At 49.7% G+C, this 20,511-nt stretch overlaps 1 protein-coding gene across 2 annotated transcripts in view; it reads right to left on the bottom strand.

Moving 5' to 3' along the window:
* LOC120064169 (BCL-6 corepressor-like) overlaps window positions 1-20,511 on the bottom strand; it is a 72,488-nt gene that overhangs the window by 1,894 nt on the left and 50,083 nt on the right. For both annotated transcript variants that reach the window (XM_039014552.1, XM_039014553.1), the window contains 5 exons: window positions 10,886-11,161; window positions 4,351-4,517; window positions 3,938-4,083; window positions 769-846; window positions 166-310 (listed from right to left, as the gene is read on the bottom strand). In XM_039014552.1, coding sequence (XP_038870480.1) covers window positions 166-310; window positions 769-846; window positions 3,938-4,083; window positions 4,351-4,517; window positions 10,886-11,161 — 812 coding nt within the window. The remainder of the gene's footprint in view (window positions 1-165; window positions 311-768; window positions 847-3,937; window positions 4,084-4,350; window positions 4,518-10,885; window positions 11,162-20,511) is intronic.

The raw sequence follows: 20,511 nt of genomic DNA, 5'->3' as shown, positions 1-20,511 counted from the left end.
GAGAGAGGGTTAGATACGGCACCACAGGGATTCACAAGAGTTGAATAAATGACCTTGGTTTATCTGTCACTTTCATCAAACTCTCTCTCTTATTCTGTACCACTCTGTATTCCTCCTTCCCTCTTCCACTCCTATCCAATCAGATTGATCTGTGTGTGTACTCACCCCTGCGACAGGGACACCTGGATGTTGTAGCAGGGGAGGAGGGGTCGGTCGGAGAACTCAAACTCAAAGAGCTCCCTCCTGTCCTTGTCCTCTGGCCCTGGGGGGTCCGCCAGTATGTCACACACACTGCCCTCCTCTAACGACTCTGAGACAGAGAGAGAGATACACAGTTAGATTAACACACAAACATACCACTAAGGACTGAGAGATACACAGTTAGTTAGATTAACACACAAACACACCACTAAGGACTGAGAGATACACAGTTAGTTAGATTAACACACAAACACACCACTAAGGACTGAGAGATACACAGTTAGATTAACACACAAACACACCACTAAGGACTGAGAGATACACAGTTAGATTAACACACAAACACACCACTAAGGACTGAGAGATGCACAGTTAGATAGATTAACACACACACACACCACTAAGGACAGAGAGATGCACAGTTAGATTAACAGACACACACCACTAAGGACAGAGAGATACACAGTACATACAGAGTTATATTACACACTCAAAACACACACACACACACACACACACACACACACACACACACACACACACAAATAGGCACAGCACTGAACTCACCACACACAGCGCTGCCATAGAATTCCCAATAGATTTCTGGGTCATCATTAGAGCGGCCCTGCAGGTCAGCAAAATAATCTACAGGGAGAAGAGAGGGAGAATCAGTACGTTAGGTGAGAGAGACAGAGAGATAGAGCGAGAGACAGACAGAGAGGGAGAAACAGTACGTTAGGTGAGAGAGACAGAGAGAGAGAGCGAGAGACAGACAGAGAGGGAGAAACAGTACGTTAGGTAAGAGAGACAGAGAGAAAGAGCGAGAGACAGACAGAGAGGGAGAAACAGTACGTTAGGTGAGAGAGACAGAGAGAGAGCGAGAGACAGACAGAGGGAGAAACAGTACGTTAGGTGAGAGAGACAGAGAGAGAGAGCGAGAGAGAGACAGAGAGGGAGAAACAGTACGTTAGGTGAGAGACAGAGAGAGAGAGCGAGAGAGAGACAGAGAGGGAGAAACAGTACGTTAGGTGAGAGAGACAGAGAGAGAGACAGAGAGGGAGAAACAGTACGTTAGGTGAGAGAGACAGAGAGAGAGAGCGAGAGACAGACAGAGAGCGAGAGAGAGACAGAGAGAGAGAGCGAGAGACAGAGAGAGAGAAAGAGATAGCTGGCTTGGTTCATGCCAAGGCTACAGGAATCTGCTAAAAATGAACCGCACATACACTCTCTCTCACACATATCACACAGATCCGGAAACACACACAGAGATTGGCACACACACTGAGTACATGTGTGTCCACACGGACACACACACACACACACACACACACACACACACACACACACACACACACACACACACACACACACACACACACACACACACACACACACACACACACACACACACACACACAGAGGAAGGCATTTAGACACAGTGAATCCTGGGAGTGTCTGCATGCTCACACACACACACACACACACACACACACACACACACACACACACACACACACACACACACACACACACACACACACACACACACACACACACACACACACACACACACACACAGAGAGCAAGTGAGAGCTGGGCTGAGTGCCAGTACTGAGGCGTTGGGCGTATGGCGTGTGTTTGGAGGGATTAACGGCCTCCAGATGAGTGGGACCAGGTGGAGGGAGGAGTACACACACACACACACACACAATCTCGGTCTCTGTTTCACGCTCGCTCTCTCTGTAGCTCTCTCTGTCTATCATTCTAAACCTCTCTCCAGTACCTTCCTCTATAGCATCTCTCTCTGTAGCTCTCTCCATCTATCATTCTAAACCTCTCTCCAGTACCTTCCTCTATAGCATCTCTCTCTGTCGATCATTCTAAACCTCTCTCCAGTACCTTCCTCTATATCATCTCTCTCTGTAGCTCTCTCTGTCTATCATTCTAAACCTCTCTCCAGTACCTTCCTCTATAGCATCTCTCTCTGTAGCTCTCTCTGTCGATCATTCTAAACCTCTCTCCAGTACCTTCCTCTATATCATCTCTCTCTGTAGCTCTCTCTGTCTATCATTCTAAACCTCTCTCCAGTACCTTCCTCTATAGCATCTCTCTCTGTCGATCATTCTAAACCTCTCTCCAGTACCTTCCTCTATATCATCTCTCTCTGTAGCTCTCTCCGTCTATCATTCTAAACCTCTCTCCAGTACCTTCCTCTATATCCACATCTCTCTGTATAGCACACTCAATCTGTATCACTATGAGTTTCTCTTTACCCTATTCTCTATCTCTTCTGCCTCACTCTGCCTCTTCCTCTCCCGTTCTCTCCTTCTCTCACAAGGTCGGCTGGCTGTCTCAGAGGTAATTGGGTAATTGGGTTTTACTTGTTTGGGGTCTTTGTGTGTGTAGTTCCTTTTCTTCCTCCATGTGTATGTAGCACTGAGAGCCCATTTGTGTCACACACACACGCACACACACAGACACACTATTTCTAGTCTCTAGAGTGAGTGTGCTCTCTGAGAAGCCCATTTCCGCACGTACACTGAGCAAACAGAGCGGATGTTGCTAAGTTACCAGATAGGCGAGCAAGCACGCACTCTGGCCAACTGAATCCCCTCACACAGGTGGTCTGGGGGTGGGGAAGGAGAAGGGACTGTTTTCAGCATGTCTGTATGTGTGTGTTTGTGAGAAAGAAAGAGAGAAAGATAGAAAAAGAGGGAGTGGGAATGTAAATGGTGAAGAGATTTTGGGCTAGGGAGTATGAGGGGTATAATGTGGTATAAAAGCAGTATATGAGGGGTATAATGTGGTATAGAAGCAGTATATGAGGGGTATAATGTGGTATAAAAGCAGTATATGAGGGGTATAATGTGGTATAGAAGCAGTATATGAGGGGTATAATGTGGTATAGAAGCAGTATATGAGGGGTATAATGTGGTATAGAAGCAGTATATGAGGGGTATAATGTGGTATAAAAGCAGTATATGAGGGGTATAATGTGGTATAGAAGCAGTATATGAGGGGTATAATGTGGTATAAAAGCAGTATATGAGGGGTATAATGTGGTATAAAAGCAGTATATGAGGGGTATAATGTGGTATAAAAGCAGTATATGAGGGGTATAATGTGGTATAGAAGCAGTATATGAGGGGTATAATGTGGTATAGAAGCAGTATATGAGGGGTATAATGTGGTATAGAAGCAGTATATGAGGGGTATAATGTGGTATAAAAGCAGTATATGAGGGGTATAATGTGGTATAGAAGCAGTATATGAGGGGTATAATGTGGTATAAAAGCAGTATATGAGGGGTATAATGTGGTATAGAAGCAGTATATGAGGGGTATAATGTGGTATAAAAGCAGTATATGAGGGGTATAATGTGGTATAGAAGCAGTATATGAGGGGTATAATGTGGTATAAAAGCAGTATATGAGGGGTATAATGTGGTATAGAAGCAGTATATGAGGGGTATAATGTGGTATAGAAGCAGTATATGAGGGGTATAATGTGGTATAGAAGCAGTATATGAGGGGTATAATGTGGTATAGAAGCAGTATATGAGGGGTATAATGTGGTATAGAAGCAGTATATGAGGGGTATAATGTGGTATAGAAGCAGTATATGAGGGGTATAATGTGGTATAGAAGCAGTATATGAGGGGTATAATGTGGTATAGAAGCAGTATATGAGGGGTATTATGAAGGGTATAGCAGGGATAAAATAGTTAGTAACTGACCAGTGAGGAATCGCTCCATGCTGTCGCTGTGGGTCATCTTGAGCAGACCGCGGCCGGAGTAGGTGGCTAGAGTAGGGTCAGCCCCGTAGGACAGCAACACACGCACTACGTCCAGATGGTCATTTTCCACCGCGTCATGCAGAGGCCTGGACACACACACACACACACACACACACACACACACACACACACACACACACACACACACACACACACACACACACACACACACACACACACACACATATATATGAAAATCATCTTCAAGGAAAAATTCATTATGAGATACACATTGTGTGTGTGTGTGTGTGTGTGTGTGCATTTCTGCATATTAGTGTGTGTACACAGCTTTATGTGTGTTTGCGTCTGTGTTTGCGTCTGTGTGTGTAATGTATACGGCACTGTGAATGTACCTGGTGCCATCCTGTGCACTGCAGTTGATGTCGGCCCCGTGCTCCAGCAGGTGTATGACTATAGAGATCCAGCCGCGGGCGCAGGCCTCGTGGAGGGCACAGTAGCCTGCATAGTCCCTGTGGTTCACCTCACACACACGGTTCTCCACGCAGTACAGCACTACCTCCTGCAGAGGACAGAGGGAGGGAGACACAGAGGAGTGTGTGTTTACACCACAAACAACTGGACACACACATGCACACAGCCACACTGCACACAGCCACACTGTGTGCACACACACATACACACACACACACAACAGCACAGGAAGAATCCAAATGCAGCATCAGGACAACAACAATGACTCAGATAGAGCTAGTCTGTCAAACTCTGTCTGTCTGTCGTTCGTTCAACTATGACCAAAGTTGTAACACACTGTTGTATAGCTTATGGCTGGAATCAGAACACACACAGATAAAGTGGATTGGGGAAAAACTGTTCAAACCATTCAGGAGTTGGAACCAATTATGTGGTTCTGACAATGAGAGACAGAACACAGAGAGGGTTGGGCTGGGTTCAGTTTGGTGTTTGTCATCTCTTGTCACTAAACAACCCGAGGGAGCTGACACAGTGAGGCTTTAAATGGACCAGACTTCAGACTTCCGCTAGCGATAGCGGTGTGTGGAAACTGAAGTCTGATTTCACAGCTTTGTTCTGGTAGTGTAGGGGTTATATGTGTCTATATGGTGGTGCTCATTTAAATAGAGAGCATTGGCACATGCACACGATCGCGCACACACACACACACACACACACACACACACACACACACACACACACACACACACACACACACACACACACACACACACGCACGCACGTACGTACATGCTCGCACACACACACACACACTCACACACACACTCATCTAAACCTAGAAAACGGTTCCAAACTTCCATTTCTATGCTAATTCTGGACAGCCGTCGACTGCAAGTGTTTATCATACACTTTCTCTTGGAGAGCAGGAGGAGAGGAAGGGAGGAGAGAAGGAGGGGGGAGGGTAGTGGAGATGGAAACAGAAGGAAAGGAAGAAAGGAGTGGAGGAGGGGGGAGGGTAGTGGAGATGGAACAGGAGGAGTGGAGGAGAGGAGAGGAGGAGGGGGGAGAGTAGTGGAGGAGAGGAGAGGTGGAGGGGGGAGAGTAGTGGAGATGGGACAGGAGGAATGGAAGAGAGGAGAGGAGGAGGGGGGAGAGTAGTGGAGATGAAACAGGAGGAATGGAAGAGAGGAGAGGAGGAGGGGGGAGAGTAGTGGAGATGAAACAGGAGGAGTGGAAGAGAGGAGAGGAGGAGGGGGGACGGTAGTGGAGATGAAACAGGAGGAGTGGAAGAGAGGAGAGAAGGAGGGGGAGAGTAGTGGAGATGAAACAGGAGGAGTGGAGGAGAGGAGAGGAGGAGGGTAGTGGAGATGGAACAGGAGGAATAGAAGAGAGGGGTGGAGGAGGGGGGAGGGTAGTGGAGATGGAAACAGGAGGAATGGAAGAGAGGAGAGGAGGAGGGGGGAGGGTAGTGGAGATGGAACAGGAGGAGGAAAGGAGGAGGGGGGAGGGTAGTGGAGATGGAACAGGAGGAGTGGAGGAGAGGAGAGGAGGAGGGGGAGAGTAGTGGAGATGAAACAGGAGGAGTGGAGGAGGGGGGAGAGTAGTGGAGATGAAACAGGAGGAGTGGAGGAGAGGAGAGGAGAGGAGGAGGGGGGACGGTAGTGGAGATGGAACAGGAGGAGGGGGGAGGGTAGTGGAGATGGAACAGGAGGAGTGGAGGAGGGGGGGGGGGTAGTGGAGATTGAACAGGAGTGGAGGAGAGGAGAGGAGGAAGGGGGACGGTAGTGGAGATGGAACAGGAGGAGGAGAGGAGAGGAGGAGGTGGGAGGGTAGTGGAGATGGAACAGGAGGAGTGGAGGAGAGGAGTGGAGGGGGGGAGAGTAGTGGAGATGAAACAGGAGGAGTGGAAGAGAGGAGAGGAGGAGGGGGAGAGTAGTGGAGATGAAACAGGAGGAGTGGAGGAGAGGAGAGGAGGAGGGTAGTGGAGATGGAACAGGAGGAGTGGAGGAGAGGAGAGGAGGAGGGTAGTGGAGATGGAACTGGAGGAGGGGGGAGGGTAGTGGAGATGGAACAGGAGGAGTGGAGGAGGGGGGGGGCGGTAGTGGAGATTGAACAGGAGGAGGGGAGGAGAGGAGAGGAGGAGGGGGGACGGTAGTGGAGATGGAACAGGAGGAGGGGGGAGGGTAGTGGAGATGGAACAGGAGGAGGAGAGGAGAGGAGGAGGGTAGTGGAGATGGAACTGGAGGAGGGGGGAGGGTAGTGGAGATGGAACAGGAGGAGGAGAGGAGAGGAGGAGGGGGGACGGTAGTGGAGATGGAACAGGAGGAGGGGGGAGGGTAGTGGAGATGGAACAGGAGGAGGAGAGGAGAGGAGGAGGGTAGTGGAGATGGAACTGGAGGAGGGGGGAGGGTAGTGGAGATGGAACAGGAGGAGGAGAGGAGAGGAGGAGGGTAGTGGAGATGGAACAGGAGGAGTGGAGGAGAGGAGAGGAGGAGGGGGGAGGGTAGTGGAGATGGAACAGGAGGAGTGGAGGAGAGGAGAGGGAAATGAGGAAGAGGAGGGGGAATATAGAGTGAAGGTTAAGGAGAGGAAGGAGAGGAGAGGACAAAGAGAAAGAGGAGGAAGAGGGATAGAAGAACAAAGTCCTCTAGCTCTGCCAACTGGAAATGGACTGAGGAGTGTACCCAAGCTCCAAGACTCATCTTGCTGTGTGTGTATGTGTGCGAGTGTGCGTCTCAGACTGTGTGTGTGTTGCGGAAGCATAGCGCTAAACCTCTGGAGCCGTGTTTAATATCGCTGTGAGAGAGTGAGGAGCTTAGCACGAGAGCTCCATCTCACAGCCAGACACACACACAGCCCTCCGCAGTAAAATGAGACGCTCTCCCTCCCTCCTCCTCTTCCTTCTCTCTCTATCCCGTCCTCTAATCTCCCTGCGCTCAACTGTAATCAATGCATCCCTCAGACATTTAACCCTTCACACACCAACACCATCACACCACACATCCCAACAGCTCTCTGTGTGTGTGTGTGTGTGTGTGTGTGTGTGTGTGTGTGTGTGTGTGTGTGTGTGTGTGTGTGTGTGTGTGTGTGTGTGTGTGTGTGTGTGTGTGTGTGTGTGTGTGTGTGTGTGTGTGTGTCAGGACCACAGAGTGTGATCCCTTGCCATCCCTGGCGAGTCGACAGGAGAGAAATATGCTAAACACACACAGAGGAGGAAAGCTATGTATTGCACACATGCATACAAACACACACACACACACAGAAATAGCAATACATTTATAGCATTTCTGGCTATAAGTCAGTGCTGAGGAGTTGAGCAGTATGGATGTAGAATGAGTCTGTATGTCTGAGCTGAAGCTGAGGGGACCAAGCCCAGAGAGAGAGATGAAGATATCCACCGAGTCTCTTCTCATTACCATTTAAAATGCTGAAAGAGAGAGAGAGCCAGGGAGGGAGAGAGATACACGGAGAGGGGGAGAAAGAGAGATACACAGAGAGGGGGAGGAAGAGAGAGATACACAGAGAGCCAGGGAGGGAGAGAGATACACAGAGAGGGGGAGGAAGAGAGATACACAGAGAGCCAGGGAGGGAGAGAGATACACAGAGAGGGGGAGGAAGAGAGAGATACACAGAGAGCCAGGGAGGGAGAGAGATACACAGAGAGGGTGAGGAAGAGAGAGATACACAGAGAGGGGGAGGAAGAGAGAGATACACAGAGAGGGGTAGGAAGAGAGAGATACACAGAAAGGGGGAGGAAGAGAGAGATACACAGAGAGGGGTAGGAAGAGAGAGATACACAGAGAGGGGGAGGAAGAGAGAGATACACAGAGAGCCAGGGAGGGAGAGAGATACACAGAGAGGGGGAGGAAGAGAGAGATACACAGAGAGGGGTAGGAAGAGAGAGATACACAGAGAGGGGGAGGAAGAGAGAGATACACAGAGAGCCAGGGAGGGAGAGAGATACACAGAGAGGGGGAGGAAGAGAGAGATACACAGAGAGGGGGAGGAAGAGAGAGATACACAGAGAGGGGGAGGAAGAGAGAGTGGGCTTTCATGTGAAGCGGCACGGAGGGCAAAACTAAACCAACATGAAATATGCAGAACGCAGAGTGTTGACTAGGGTATGCCAGGCGTGTATGTGTGTTACGTGTGCGCGCACATGGGAGAGAGAGAGACACCGCGAGTGTTGGGAAGGGAGCATGAGTAGGTCAGTGTGTGTGTATATATGTGAGTGTGTGAATGTGTATGTGTATATATATATATGCGTGCGTGTCTCAGCTTTCGTCTCTCTCTGCCTGTGTGTGAGAAGCGTGAGACGCTCTGCGTATGTGTGTGTATATGTGTGTGTGTATTTGTATGTGTTTGAGTTGTATATATATATACATATATGCGTGTCTCTCTGCCTGTGTGTGAGAAGCGTGAAATGCTCTGTGTATGTGTGTATGTGTGTGTATGTGTGTGTTTGTGTGTGTGTATGTGTGTGTGCAAGCCCCGGGGGTCTGCCCCAGGCTTATCGCACACAGGCAGTGAGAGACGCGTTTCCTGAGAGGGAGCGATGGAGAGAGAGAGAAAAAAAAGAGAGAGGGAGGGAGGGAGGGATAGGGGGAAGGAGAGAACCTGAGACTACACAAACAAGGCGCTGACCGCTGCACAAACAACACCCCCGCCTTCTCCTCCTCCCTCCCGCCCTCGTTCTTTCCCCTCCATGACATGCGGAGGAGAGGAAGGGAAAAAAAGAAGGAAAAAATGAAAACGCTCTGAGAGAGAGACACATAAATCAGAGCCGAGCCGGCTGACTGAGCCCCGCTGCTGCGCTGCGCCGCGCCCGGGTGTGTGTGTGTGTGTGTGTGTGTGTGTGTGTGTGTGTGTGTGTGTGTGTGTGTGTGTGTGTGTGTGTGTGTGTGTGTGTGGAGAGAAACAGCCGTCATCACTGCTAACCACAGTCACCACGGCACATTAGAGGGCCATTAGAACACAATTATACTCCCAGCGCTTACCTCTCAGCCACACACACACACATACACAACCGCACACACACACACTACCCACCCTTCTTACTGCACCTATTTAACAGCCCCATCAAGACACCTCCATCAAAGATTAATTACACACACACACATAGAAAGAAAGATTGATTGACACACACACACGGTGTACAGGCAACCTGCTGCAGAGGAAGGTGAGATAATAGATGATAGACAGACAGAATCACAGACAAAAAAACGACACACACACACACACACACACACACACACACATTCTGCGTGTGTTGAAAGGCACTGAGAGAGGACAAACGAAATCCTGTGGAAATGAAACCAGGGGTTATAGAGAAATACAGGCTGGGTCTGTTTTAAACACACATAGTGGGCCGCGGGGCGGGGGGGGGGGGGTTAATTAACAGCAGTCACTGACAGCCCACTTAATGGACTACAGCCCAGAGAGAAAGTCAGAGAGAGAGAGAGAGAGAGAGAGAGAAGGGAGGGAGGGAGAATGAGAAAGGGGATGCATTTTCACTCTTGGATGTGGAAATGTGTGTGTGTGTTTGCGAGTCGCAGAGTGTTTGTGGCTCTGAGAAAAAGAGGGGCTAAGTAGGCCTCCTGGGGAGAATCAAAGAAAGAGGGAGGATGGAGAGAGAGAGAGAAAGAGGGAGGACGGAGAGAGAGAGAGAAAGAGGGAAGAGAGAGAGAGAAAGAGGGAGGACGGAGAGAGAGAGAGAAAGAGGGAAGAGAGAGAGAGAATGAGGGAGGAGAGCGTGAGGCAAGAGGGAGATTGCGAGAGCGGAAGGAAAGTAGGGAAAGGAGCGGGAGTGTGTGAGATCAGAAAAAGCTATGCCACAACAGAGACAGAGCACAAACACACACATACAGGGGCTAGTCTCTGTTTTCAGCTTCTCTTCTCTGACAATCGGAGTACTGTCACATGCACATTCATTTAAAAAAAAAAACGGATATTTTCCTCCTTGTAAGTCTGCCACACTCATCCCTCGCTTCTCCAGACCTCATTCCACAGGGAAATACAACATTCCCACAATTCTCTGTGGGGAAAACCAGGATTCACAGCCCAGCAGGGAAACTACCAAAAGAAGAAAGAGAGAAGAGAGAAAGAGAGGTGAGAGAAAGAGAGGAGAGAGAAAGAGAGGAGCGAGAAAGAGAGGAGTGAGTGTCTGTGTGTGAATGTGAGGCAGCATTTAGTCTGCTTGTGAGCCCGACGATCCCTACGTGCTTCAGTGTCTGTGTGTGTGTGTGTCTGCGTGTACGTGCCTACAACAATGTGAGTCACAAAGAGGGAGGGGGAGAAGAGAGGGCGCTGGGAAGGAGAGGGGGGGGGCGAGGGAGGAGGGGGGGCGAGGGAGAGAATGAAAACGGCAAGAGAGAGGAGAAAAACTGAGAGGGAGAGCGAGGAAACAGAAAAGGAGCGAGCGAGGGAGAGTGAGGACAAAGATAATATTTGTCTTACCTCGTATCCGAGCCGTGCTGCTCTCTGTAACAGCGTCTCTCCGGCGTTCTTATTGACAATTAGTCTCCGCGCCTCTGGGGGGATGGGCCGCACCACGGGAGGCTCAGCAGGCAGGGCCCTCCTCACCCCTGCTCCATCCGGTGGGACAGTCCCAGAGCCGTTCACCTGAGGGGGTACGGAAGGGGGCCGCGTTGCGCGGGAACAGGGCTTGACCGGAGAACCGAGGTAATGGAGGGGCGAAGAGGGTCTCTTCCTCCGAGCACACTGCTCACTGACCTGGGGGAGAGAGAGACAGGAGGAAGAGGGGGTTAGCGAGAACACACGCACACACACACACCAATTAAGATAAAGCCAGCCACACACACATACATTACAGACAAACGCTCTCTCACACATGAAGCCGTACCCTCACACAACGTGTGTCTGCCCCCCCCCCCCCTCCCAGTGGAATTCCGTGTAGGAGCAGCTGTTGTAATCTGAAGCGAGGGATGGGAACAGTGCTAACGGAAAACAACTAGCCTTTTTTTCCCTCTACTTTTTTTCCCTTTGAACTCCGACACTGTAGACACTCAGTCATCACATTCCTCTCAGAGAGAGACAGAGACAGAGAGAGAGAGAGCTGTGTGGGTGTGTGTGTGTGTGAGAGAGAGAGAGAGACAGAGAGAGAGAGAGAGAGAGAGAGAGAGAGAGAGAGAGAGAGAGAGAGAGAGAGAGAGAGAGAGAGAGAGAGAGAGAGAGAGAGAGAGAGAGAGAGAGAGAGAGAGAGAGAGAGAGAGAGAATGTGTGTAATTGAGTGTTCTACTGCTCAAATGCTCCAGGGTTTTCTCGTTATGTAAAGAATGCACATACCCTTACACAGTGTTGGCATTGACCTACACAATAACACACACTCCCAAAGCTCGAAGCCAAAGATAAACACACAGACACACACACACAAACATGTACACACACACACACACTCTCACAAACACACACACACACTAAGATACCTTTCATACCAAGACGTTTTTCCACCAATTATACCATGCTGCCAACTTTCCTGCCTTCTTTTAATATTTGAACGGTAATGCCGGCAACAAAGCCCTGTACTTTTATTTCCGCCAACCGACCTAGTCATGATTGTGGTAATGTATTTAGAAGTCCCACCAACCCCTCAGTATGAACATCGCCTTTCATCTTACCATCTTTGGCACCCATTAAATCATGAATATTCTATTGTTGTCCGACATAAAACTTGTCCTTGTCAATCACAAAGCTTCACAGAAACGCTTTCAATGCATTTATTCTCTGTATTTAAATGTATGTAGTTCTGTCCTTGAGCTGTTCTTGTCTATTGTCACAGAAATGCTTTGGTATTTAGGCTGGGGGAATGCACACTGTCATTTCCTCTTTTTTTCTTGATTTTGACAGGTAAATAATGAAAGGCCGTTATATTTAGCTTCAGCCAAAATAACTGTTGGGGAGTTTGAAAAAAGAGAAAGCGACCACATCCAACGTGGATCAAAAAATCTACTACAGAGGTTCATCCTACAGAGGTTCATCCTACAGAGGTTCATCCTACAGAGGTTCATCCTACAGAGGTTCATCCTACAGAGGTCCATCCTACAGAGGTTCATCCTACAGAGGTTCATCCTACAGAGGTTCATTCGGTCAGCTGTTTTATTTCTTTACATGATCGGAAAGTGCAGATTCTAATGCTTCTATAGCGAAAGAAAATGAGTACAAAATACAATTTTGTTGTTATATGACAGTGGTTCAACATGGTCGTAACACTCAAATTGTTTGGAAAAAATAATATTTCTGTTTTATTCTGGTATATTCTATTTTATTAATTTTGACTTTAAAATATAACCTGTTGACTGATCAGGGCAGGGAATTGTCTGTTTAATGAACATAATAAGAACTTTGATTTCATTTGCATGGCGCAGCCATGGGCTGCACAGACTAATAACAAAGTTAACCTCAAAATATGCCATTCTATTCTTTTGAAAATACATTTGATTAGTCTTATGTTTCTTAGGACCTGCATAAACAAATGAATAATGGATTTTCTTTGTCTAGCCAGCTCATATAATTACCAGAACAATCTGACAATGTTTTGAGTAGCCAACTTTTTATTCACCATAACAGGAAAATACAGGGATATTATTTACAAATGATTTACAAGTTGGCTATGACAAGCTGCTAACTTCCTTTTGTGAATGTGAAGAAATTAAAGCAATGGAAGGTCTGAATTTAAACGAAGGAATCTAGAACGTGCAGCTGCCAGGTTACCATGACAACAGTTGCAACAACAGGGTCAAAGTTGATTGTCTCTTGCTCCTTCCTGATAAAAGCAATGGCTATATAAAAAGTGAATACTGACAAGAGGTAAAATTAGGTCTGTTTGAAAGAAACATTGCCCAATTGTTTTTACAGCCAACAACCATGAATTCTACAGTATATGAAAGAATGAAAACACACACAAAAGCACACAAAAGCGCACACACACACACACACACACACACACACACACACACACACACACACACACACACACACACACACACACACACACACACACACACACACACAATCCACAGGGAGTTTTCCAGGGCAGGAAGAGGTCAGAGCAGCAGCAACACTCTAAACATCACAAACATATTTAATCCCTTCGTCTCTCTCATTCTCTCTCTCATTCTCCCTCTCATTCTCTCTCTCATTCTCTCTCTCAGTCTCCCTCTCATTCTCCCTCTCATTCTCCCTCTTAGTCTCCCTCTCAGTCTCCCTCTCAGTCTCCCTCTCATTCTCCATCTCATTCTCCCTCTCAGTCTCCCTCTCAGTCGCTCTCTCAGTCGCTCTCTCATTCTCCCTCTCAGTCTCCCTCTCATTCTCCCTCTCATTCTCCCTCTCAGTCGCTCTCTCAGTCGCTCTCTCAGTCTCCCTCTCATTCTCCCTCTCATTCTCCCTCTCAGTCTCCCTCTCAGTCTCCCTCTCAGTCTCCCTCTCAGTCTCCCTCTCAGTCTCCCTCTCATTCTCTCTCAGTCTCCCTCTCAGTTGCTCTCTCAGTCTCCCTCTCATTCTCCCTCTCATTCTCCCTCTCATTCTCCCTCTCATTCTCCCTCTCAGTCGCTCTCTGTTTCCCTCTCATTCTCCCTCTCATTCTCCCTCTCATTCTCTCTCTCAGTCTCCCTCTCATTCTCCCTCTCATTCTCCCTCTCAGTCGCTCTCTCAGTCTCCCTCTCATTCTCCCTCTCAGTCTCCCTCTCAGTCTCACCTCTCATTCTCCCTCTCAGTCGCTCTCTGTTTCCCTCTCATTCTCCCTCTCATTCTCTCTCTCATTCTCCCTCTCATTCTCTCTCTCAGTCTCCCTCTCATTCTCCCTCTCAGTCTCCCTCTCATTCTCCCTCTCATTCGCTCTCTCAGTCTCCCTCTCAGTCTCCCTCTCATTCTCCCTCTCATTCTCCCTCTCATTCGCTCTCTCATTCTCCCTCTCAGTCTCCCTCTCATTCTCCCTCTCAGTCGCTCTCTCAGTCTCCCTCTCATTCTCCCTCTCATTCGCTCTCTCAGTCTCCCTCTCAGTCTCCCTCTCAGTCTCCCTCTCATTCTCCCTCAGTCTCCCTCTCAGTCTCCCTCTCAGTCTCCCTCTCAGTCTCCCTCTCATTCTCCCTCTCAGTCGCCCTCTCATCCTCTCTCTCAGTCTCCCTTTCAGTCTCCCTCTCATTCTCCCTCTCATTCTCCCTCTCATTCTCTCTCTCATTCTCCCTCTCATTCTCCCTCTCATTCTCCCTCTCAGTCTCCCTCTCAGTCTCCCTCTCATCTCCCTCTCATTCTCCCTCTCAGTCTCTCTCTCATTCTCCCTCTCAGTCGCTCTCTCATTCTCCCTCTCATTCTCCCTCTCATTCTCCCTCTCAGTCGCTCTCTCAGTCGCTCTCTCAGTCTCCCTCTCAGTCTCCCTCTCATTCTCCCTCTCAGTCGCTCTCTCAGTCTCCCTCTCAGTCTCCCTCTCATTCTCTCTCTCATTCTCCCTCTCAGTCGCTCTCTCAGTCTCCCTCTCATTCTCCCTCTCAGTCGCTCTCTCAGTCTCCCTCTCATTCTCCCTCTCAGTAGCTCTCTCAGTCTCCCTCTCAGTCTCCCTCTCATTCTCCCTCTCAGTCGCTCTCTCAGTCTCCCACTCAGTCTCCTCTCATTCTCCCTCTCAGTCGCTCTCTCAGTCTCCCACTCAGTCTCCTCTCATTCTCCCTCTCATTCTCCCTCTCATTCGCTCTCTCATTCTCCCTCTGTCTCCCTCTCATTCTCCCTCTCAGTCGCTCTCTCAGTCTCCCTCTCATTCTCCCTCTCATTCGCTCTCTCAGTCTCCCTCTCAGTCTCCCTCTCAGTCTCCCTCTCAGTCTCCCTCTCATTCTCCCTCAGTCTCCCTCTCAGTCTCCCTCTCAGTCTCCCTCTCATTCTCCCTCTCAGTCGCCCTCTCATCCTCTCTCTCAGTCTCCCTTTCAGTCTCCCTCTCATTCTCCCTCTCATTCTCCCTCTCATTCTCTCTCTCATTCTCCCTCTCATTCTCCCTCTCATTCTCCCTCTCAGTCTCCCTCTCAGTCTCCCTCTCATCTCCCTCTCATTCTCCCTCTCAGTCTCTCTCTCATTCTCCCTCTCATTCTCCCTCTCAGTCGCTCTCTCATTCTACCTCTCATTCTCCCTCTCATTCTCCCTCTCAGTCGCTCTCTCAGTCGCTCTCTCAGTCTCCCTCTCATTCTCCCTCTCAGTCGCTCTCTCAGTCTCCCTCTCAGTCTCCCTCTCATTCTCTCTCTCATTCTCCCTCTCATTCTCCCTCTCAGTCGCTCTCTCAGTCTCCCTCTCATTCTCCCTCTCAGTCGCTCTCTCAGTCTCCCTCTCATTCTCCCTCTCAGTAGCTCTCTCAGTCTCCCTCTCAGTCTCCCTCTCATTCTCCCTCTCAGTCGCTCTCTCAGTCTCCCACTCAGTCTCCTCTCATTCTCCCTCTCAGTCGCTCTCTCATTCTCCCTCTCAGTCGCTCTCTCATTCTCCCTCTCATTCTCTCTCTCATTCTCTCTCAGTCTCCCTCTCATTCTCCCTCTCAGTCTCCCTCTCATTCTCCCTCTCAGTCGCTCTCTCCGTCTCCCTCTCATTCTCCCTCTCATTCTCCCTCTCATTCGCTCTCTCATTCTCCCTCTCAGTCTCCCTCTCATTCTCCCTCAGTCTCCCTCTCAGTCTCCCTCTCATTCTCCCTCTCATCCTCTCTCTCATCCTCTCTCTCAGTCTCCCTTTCAGTCTCCCTCTCATTCTCCCTCTCATTCTCTCTCTCATTCTCCCTCTCATTCTCCCTCTCATTCTCCCTCTCAGTCTCCCTCTCATTCTCCCTCTCATTCTCCCTCTCATCTCCCTCTCATCTCCCTCTCATTCTCCCTCTCAGTCTCTCTCTCATTCTCCCTCTCATTCTCCCTCTCAGTCGCTCTCTCATTCTCCCTCTCAGTCTCCCTCTCATTCTCCCTCTCAGTCGCTCTCTCAGTCTCCCACTCAGTCGCTCTCTCAGTCTCCCACTCAGTCTCCTCTCATTCTCCCTCTCAGTCGCTCTCTCATTCTCCCTCTCAGTCGCTCTCTCATTCTCCCTCTCATTCTCTCTCTCATTCTCTCTCAGTCTCCCTCTCATTCTCCCTCTCAGTCTCCCTCTCATTCTCCCTCTCAGTCGCTCTCTCAGTCTCCCTCTCATTCTCCCTCTCATTCGCTCTCTCAGTCTCCCTCTCATTCTCCCTCTCAGTCTCCCTCTCAGTCTCCCTCTCAGTCTCCCTCTCATTCTCCCTCTCATTCTCCCTCTCATTCTCCCTCAGTCTCCCTCTCAGTCTCCCTCTCATTCTCCCTCTCAGTCGCCCTCTCATCCTCTCTCTCAGTCTCCCTTTCAGTCTCCCTCTCATTCTCCCTCTCATTCTCCCTCTCATTCTCTCTCTCATTCTCCCTCTCATTCTCCCTCTCATTCTCCCTCTCATTCTCCCTCTCAGTCTCCCTCTCATCTCCCTCTCATTCTCCCTCTCATCTCCCTCTCATCTCCCTCTCATTCTCCCTCTCAGTCTCCCTCTCAGTCTCCCTCTCATTCTCCCTCTCAGTCGCTCTCTCAGTCTCCCTCTCAGTCTCCCTCTCAGTCTCCCTCTCAGTCTCCCTCTCAGTCTCCCTCTCATTCTCTCTCTCATTCTCCCTCTCAGTCGCTCTCTCAGTCTCCCTCTCATTCTCCCTCTCAGTCGCTCTCTCAGTCTCCCTCTCATTCTCCCTCTCAGTAGCTCTCTCAGTCTCCCTCTCAGTCTCCCTCTCATTCTCCCTCTCAGTCGCTCTCTCAGTCTCCCACTCAGTCTCCTCTCAGTCGCTCTCTCAGTCGCTCTCTCATTCTCCCTCTCATTCTCTCTCAGTCTCCCTCTCATTCTCCCTCTCAGTCTCCCTCTCATTCTCCCTCTCAGTCGCCCTCTCAGTCTCCCTCTCAGTCTCCCTCTCAGTCTCCCTCTCATTCTCTCTCAGTCTCCCTCTCAGTTGCTCTCTCAGTCTCCCTCTCATTCTCCCTCTCATTCTCCCTCTCATTCTCCCTCTCATTCTCCCTCTCAGTCGCTCTCTGTTTCCCTCTCATTCTCCCTCTCATTCTCCCTCTCATTCTCTCTCTCAGTCTCCCTCTCAGTCTCCCTCTCATTCTCCCTCTCATTCTCCCTCTCAGTCGCTCTCTCAGTCTCCCTCTCATTCTCCCTCTCAGTCTCCCTCTCAGTCTCACCTCTCATTCTCCCTCTCAGTCGCTCTCTGTTTCCCTCTCATTCTCCCTCTCATTCTCTCTCTCATTCTCCCTCTCAGTCTCCCTCTCATTCTCTCTCTCAGTCTCCCTCTCATTCTCCCTCTCAGTCTCCCTCTCATTCTCCCTCTCATTCGCTCTCTCAGTCTCCCTCTCAGTCTCCCTCTCATTCTCCCTCTCATTCTCCCTCTCATTCGCTCTCTCATTCTCCCTCTCAGTCTCCCTCTCATTCTCCCTCTCAGTCGCTCTCTCAGTCTCCCTCTCATTCTCCCTCTCATTCGCTCTCTCAGTCTCCCTCTCAGTCTCCCTCTCAGTCTCCCTCTCAGTCTCCCTCTCAGTCTCCCTCTCATTCTCCCTCAGTCTCCCTCTCAGTCTCCCTCTCATTCTCCCTCTCATTCTCCCTCTCAGTCGCCCTCTCATCCTCTCTCTCAGTCTCCCTTTCAGTCTCCCTCTCATTCTCCCTCTCATTCTCCCTCTCATTCTCTCTCTCATTCTCCCTCTCATTCTCCCTCTCAGTCTCCCTCTCAGTCTCCCTCTCAGTCTCCCTCTCATCTCCCTCTCAGTCTCTCTCTCATTCTCCCTCTCATTCTCCCTCTCATTCTCCCTCTCAGTCGCTCTCTCATTCTCCCTCTCATTCTCCCTCTCATTCTCCCTCTCAGTCGCTCTCTCAGTCGCTCTCTCAGTCTCCCTCTCAGTCTCCCTCTCATTCTCCCTCTCAGTCGCTCTCTCAGTCTCCCTCTCAGTCTCCCTCTCATTCTCTCTCTCATTCTCCCTCTCAGTCGCTCTCTCAGTCTCCCTCTCATTCTCCCTCTCAGTCGCTCTCTCAGTCTCCCTCTCATTCTCCCTCTCAGTAGCTCTCTCAGTCTCCCTCTCAGTCTCCCTCTCATTCTCCCTCTCAGTCGCTCTCTCAGTCTCCCACTCAGTCTCCTCTCATTCTCCCTCTCAGTCGCTCTCTCATTCTCCCTCTCAGTCGCTCTCTCATTCTCCCTCTCATTCTCTCTCTCATTCTCTCTCAGTCTCCCTCTCATTCTCCCTCTCAGTCTCCCTCTCATTCTCCCTCTCAGTCGCTCTCTCAGTCTCCCTCTCATTCTCCCTCTCATTCTCCCTCTCATTCGCTCTCTCATTCTCCCTCTCAGTCTCCCTCTCATTCTCCCTCTCATTCTCCCTCAGTCTCCCTCTCAGTCTCCCTCTCATTCTCCCTCTCATCCTCTCTCTCATCCTCTCTCTCAGTCTCCCTTTCAGTCTCCCTCTCATTCTCCCTCTCATTCTCTCTCTCATTCTCCCTCTCATTCTCCCTCTCATCTCCCTCTCATTCTCCCTCTCATCTCCCTCTCATTCTCCCTCTCAGTCTCTCTCTCATTCTCCCTCTCATTCTCCCTCTCAGTCGCTCTCTCATTCTCCCTCTCAGTCTCCCTCTCATTCTCCCTCTCAGTCGCTCTCTCAGTCTCCCACTCAGTCGCTCTCTCAGTCTCCCACTCAGTCTCCTCTCATTCTCCCTCTCAGTCGCTCTCTCATTCTCCCTCTCAGTCGCTCTCTCATTCTCCCTCTCATTCTCTCTCTCATTCTCTCTCAGTCTCCCTCTCATTCTCCCTCTCAGTCTCCCTCTCATTCTCCCTCTCAGTCGCTCTCTCAGTCTCCCTCTCAGTCTCCCTCTCATTCTCCCTCTCATTCGCTCTCTCAGTCTCCCTCTCATTCTCCCTCTCAGTCTCCCTCTCAGTCTCCCTCTCATTCTCCCTCAGTCTCCCTCTCAGTCTCCCTCTCATTCTCCCTCTCAGTCGCCCTCTCATCCTCTCTCTCAGTCTCCCTTTCAGTCTCCCTCTCATTCTCCCTCTCATTCTCCCTCTCATTCTCTCTCTCATTCTCCCTCTCATTCTCCCTCTCATTCTCCCTCTCATCTCCCTCTCAGTCTCCCTCTCATCTCCCTCTCATTCTCCCTCTCATCTCCCTCTCATTCTCCCTCTCAGTCTCCCTCTCAGTCTCCCTCTCATTCTCCCTCTCAGTCGCTCTCTCAGTCTCCCTCTCAGTCTCCCTCTCAGTCTCCCTCTCAGTCTCCCTCTCATTCTCTCTCTCATTCTCCCTCTCAGTCGCTCTCTCAGTCTCCCTCTCATTCTCCCTCTCAGTCGCTCTCTCAGTCTCCCTCTCATTCTCCCTCTCAGTAGCTCTCTCAGTCTCCCTCTCAGTCTCCCTCTCATTCTCCCTCTCAGTCGCTCTCTCAGTCTCCCACTCAGTCTCCTCTCAGTCGCTCTCTCAGTCGCTCTCTCATTCTCCCTCTCATTCTCTCTCAGTCTCCCTCTCATTCTCCCTCTCAGTCTCCCTCTCATTCTCCCTCTCAGTCGCTCTCTGTCTCCCTCTCATTCTCCCTCTCATTCTCTCTCTCATTCTCCCTCTCAGTCTACCTCTCATTCTCTCTCTCATTCTCCCTCTCAGTCTACCTCTCATTCTCTCTCTCATTCTCTCTCTCATTGTCCCTCTCAGTCTCCCTCTCATTCTCCCTCTCATTCTCTCTCTGTCTCTCTATTCTCCTTTTCTCTTTCACTCCTTCTTGAGTCATTCCATCTCATTTCAGCAACCCATGACACCCACCATCTCACATTGTTCTGAAATTGTGTTTGTAGTTTGAAACAGGTAGGATTGGCATTCCTGAAACATTATTTTGTTGAAATTACAATTTTATCTCAGGGAAATTAAGTTAATTGATGCACCCAAATGGTCAATTTTAATGTAATTTATCGGATTCAGATAATAATCAATAAATATTGTACCCAGCATCTGATTTAAGACATTAGGAATCCCCCCCTAAATTATAAAACCAACCACGGACCCCCCACACTTAATGCCAATCACACGCCAACAGCCAGTATACAGTATCAGT

The sequence above is a fragment of the Salvelinus namaycush genome, chromosome 19 (assembly GCF_016432855.1).
Source record: "Salvelinus namaycush isolate Seneca chromosome 19, SaNama_1.0, whole genome shotgun sequence".
Classification (NCBI taxonomy): Eukaryota; Metazoa; Chordata; class Actinopteri; order Salmoniformes; family Salmonidae; genus Salvelinus; species Salvelinus namaycush.
The sequence above is the reverse complement of the archived record's forward strand: the minus strand, read 5'-3'. Positions and strand labels throughout refer to the sequence as shown.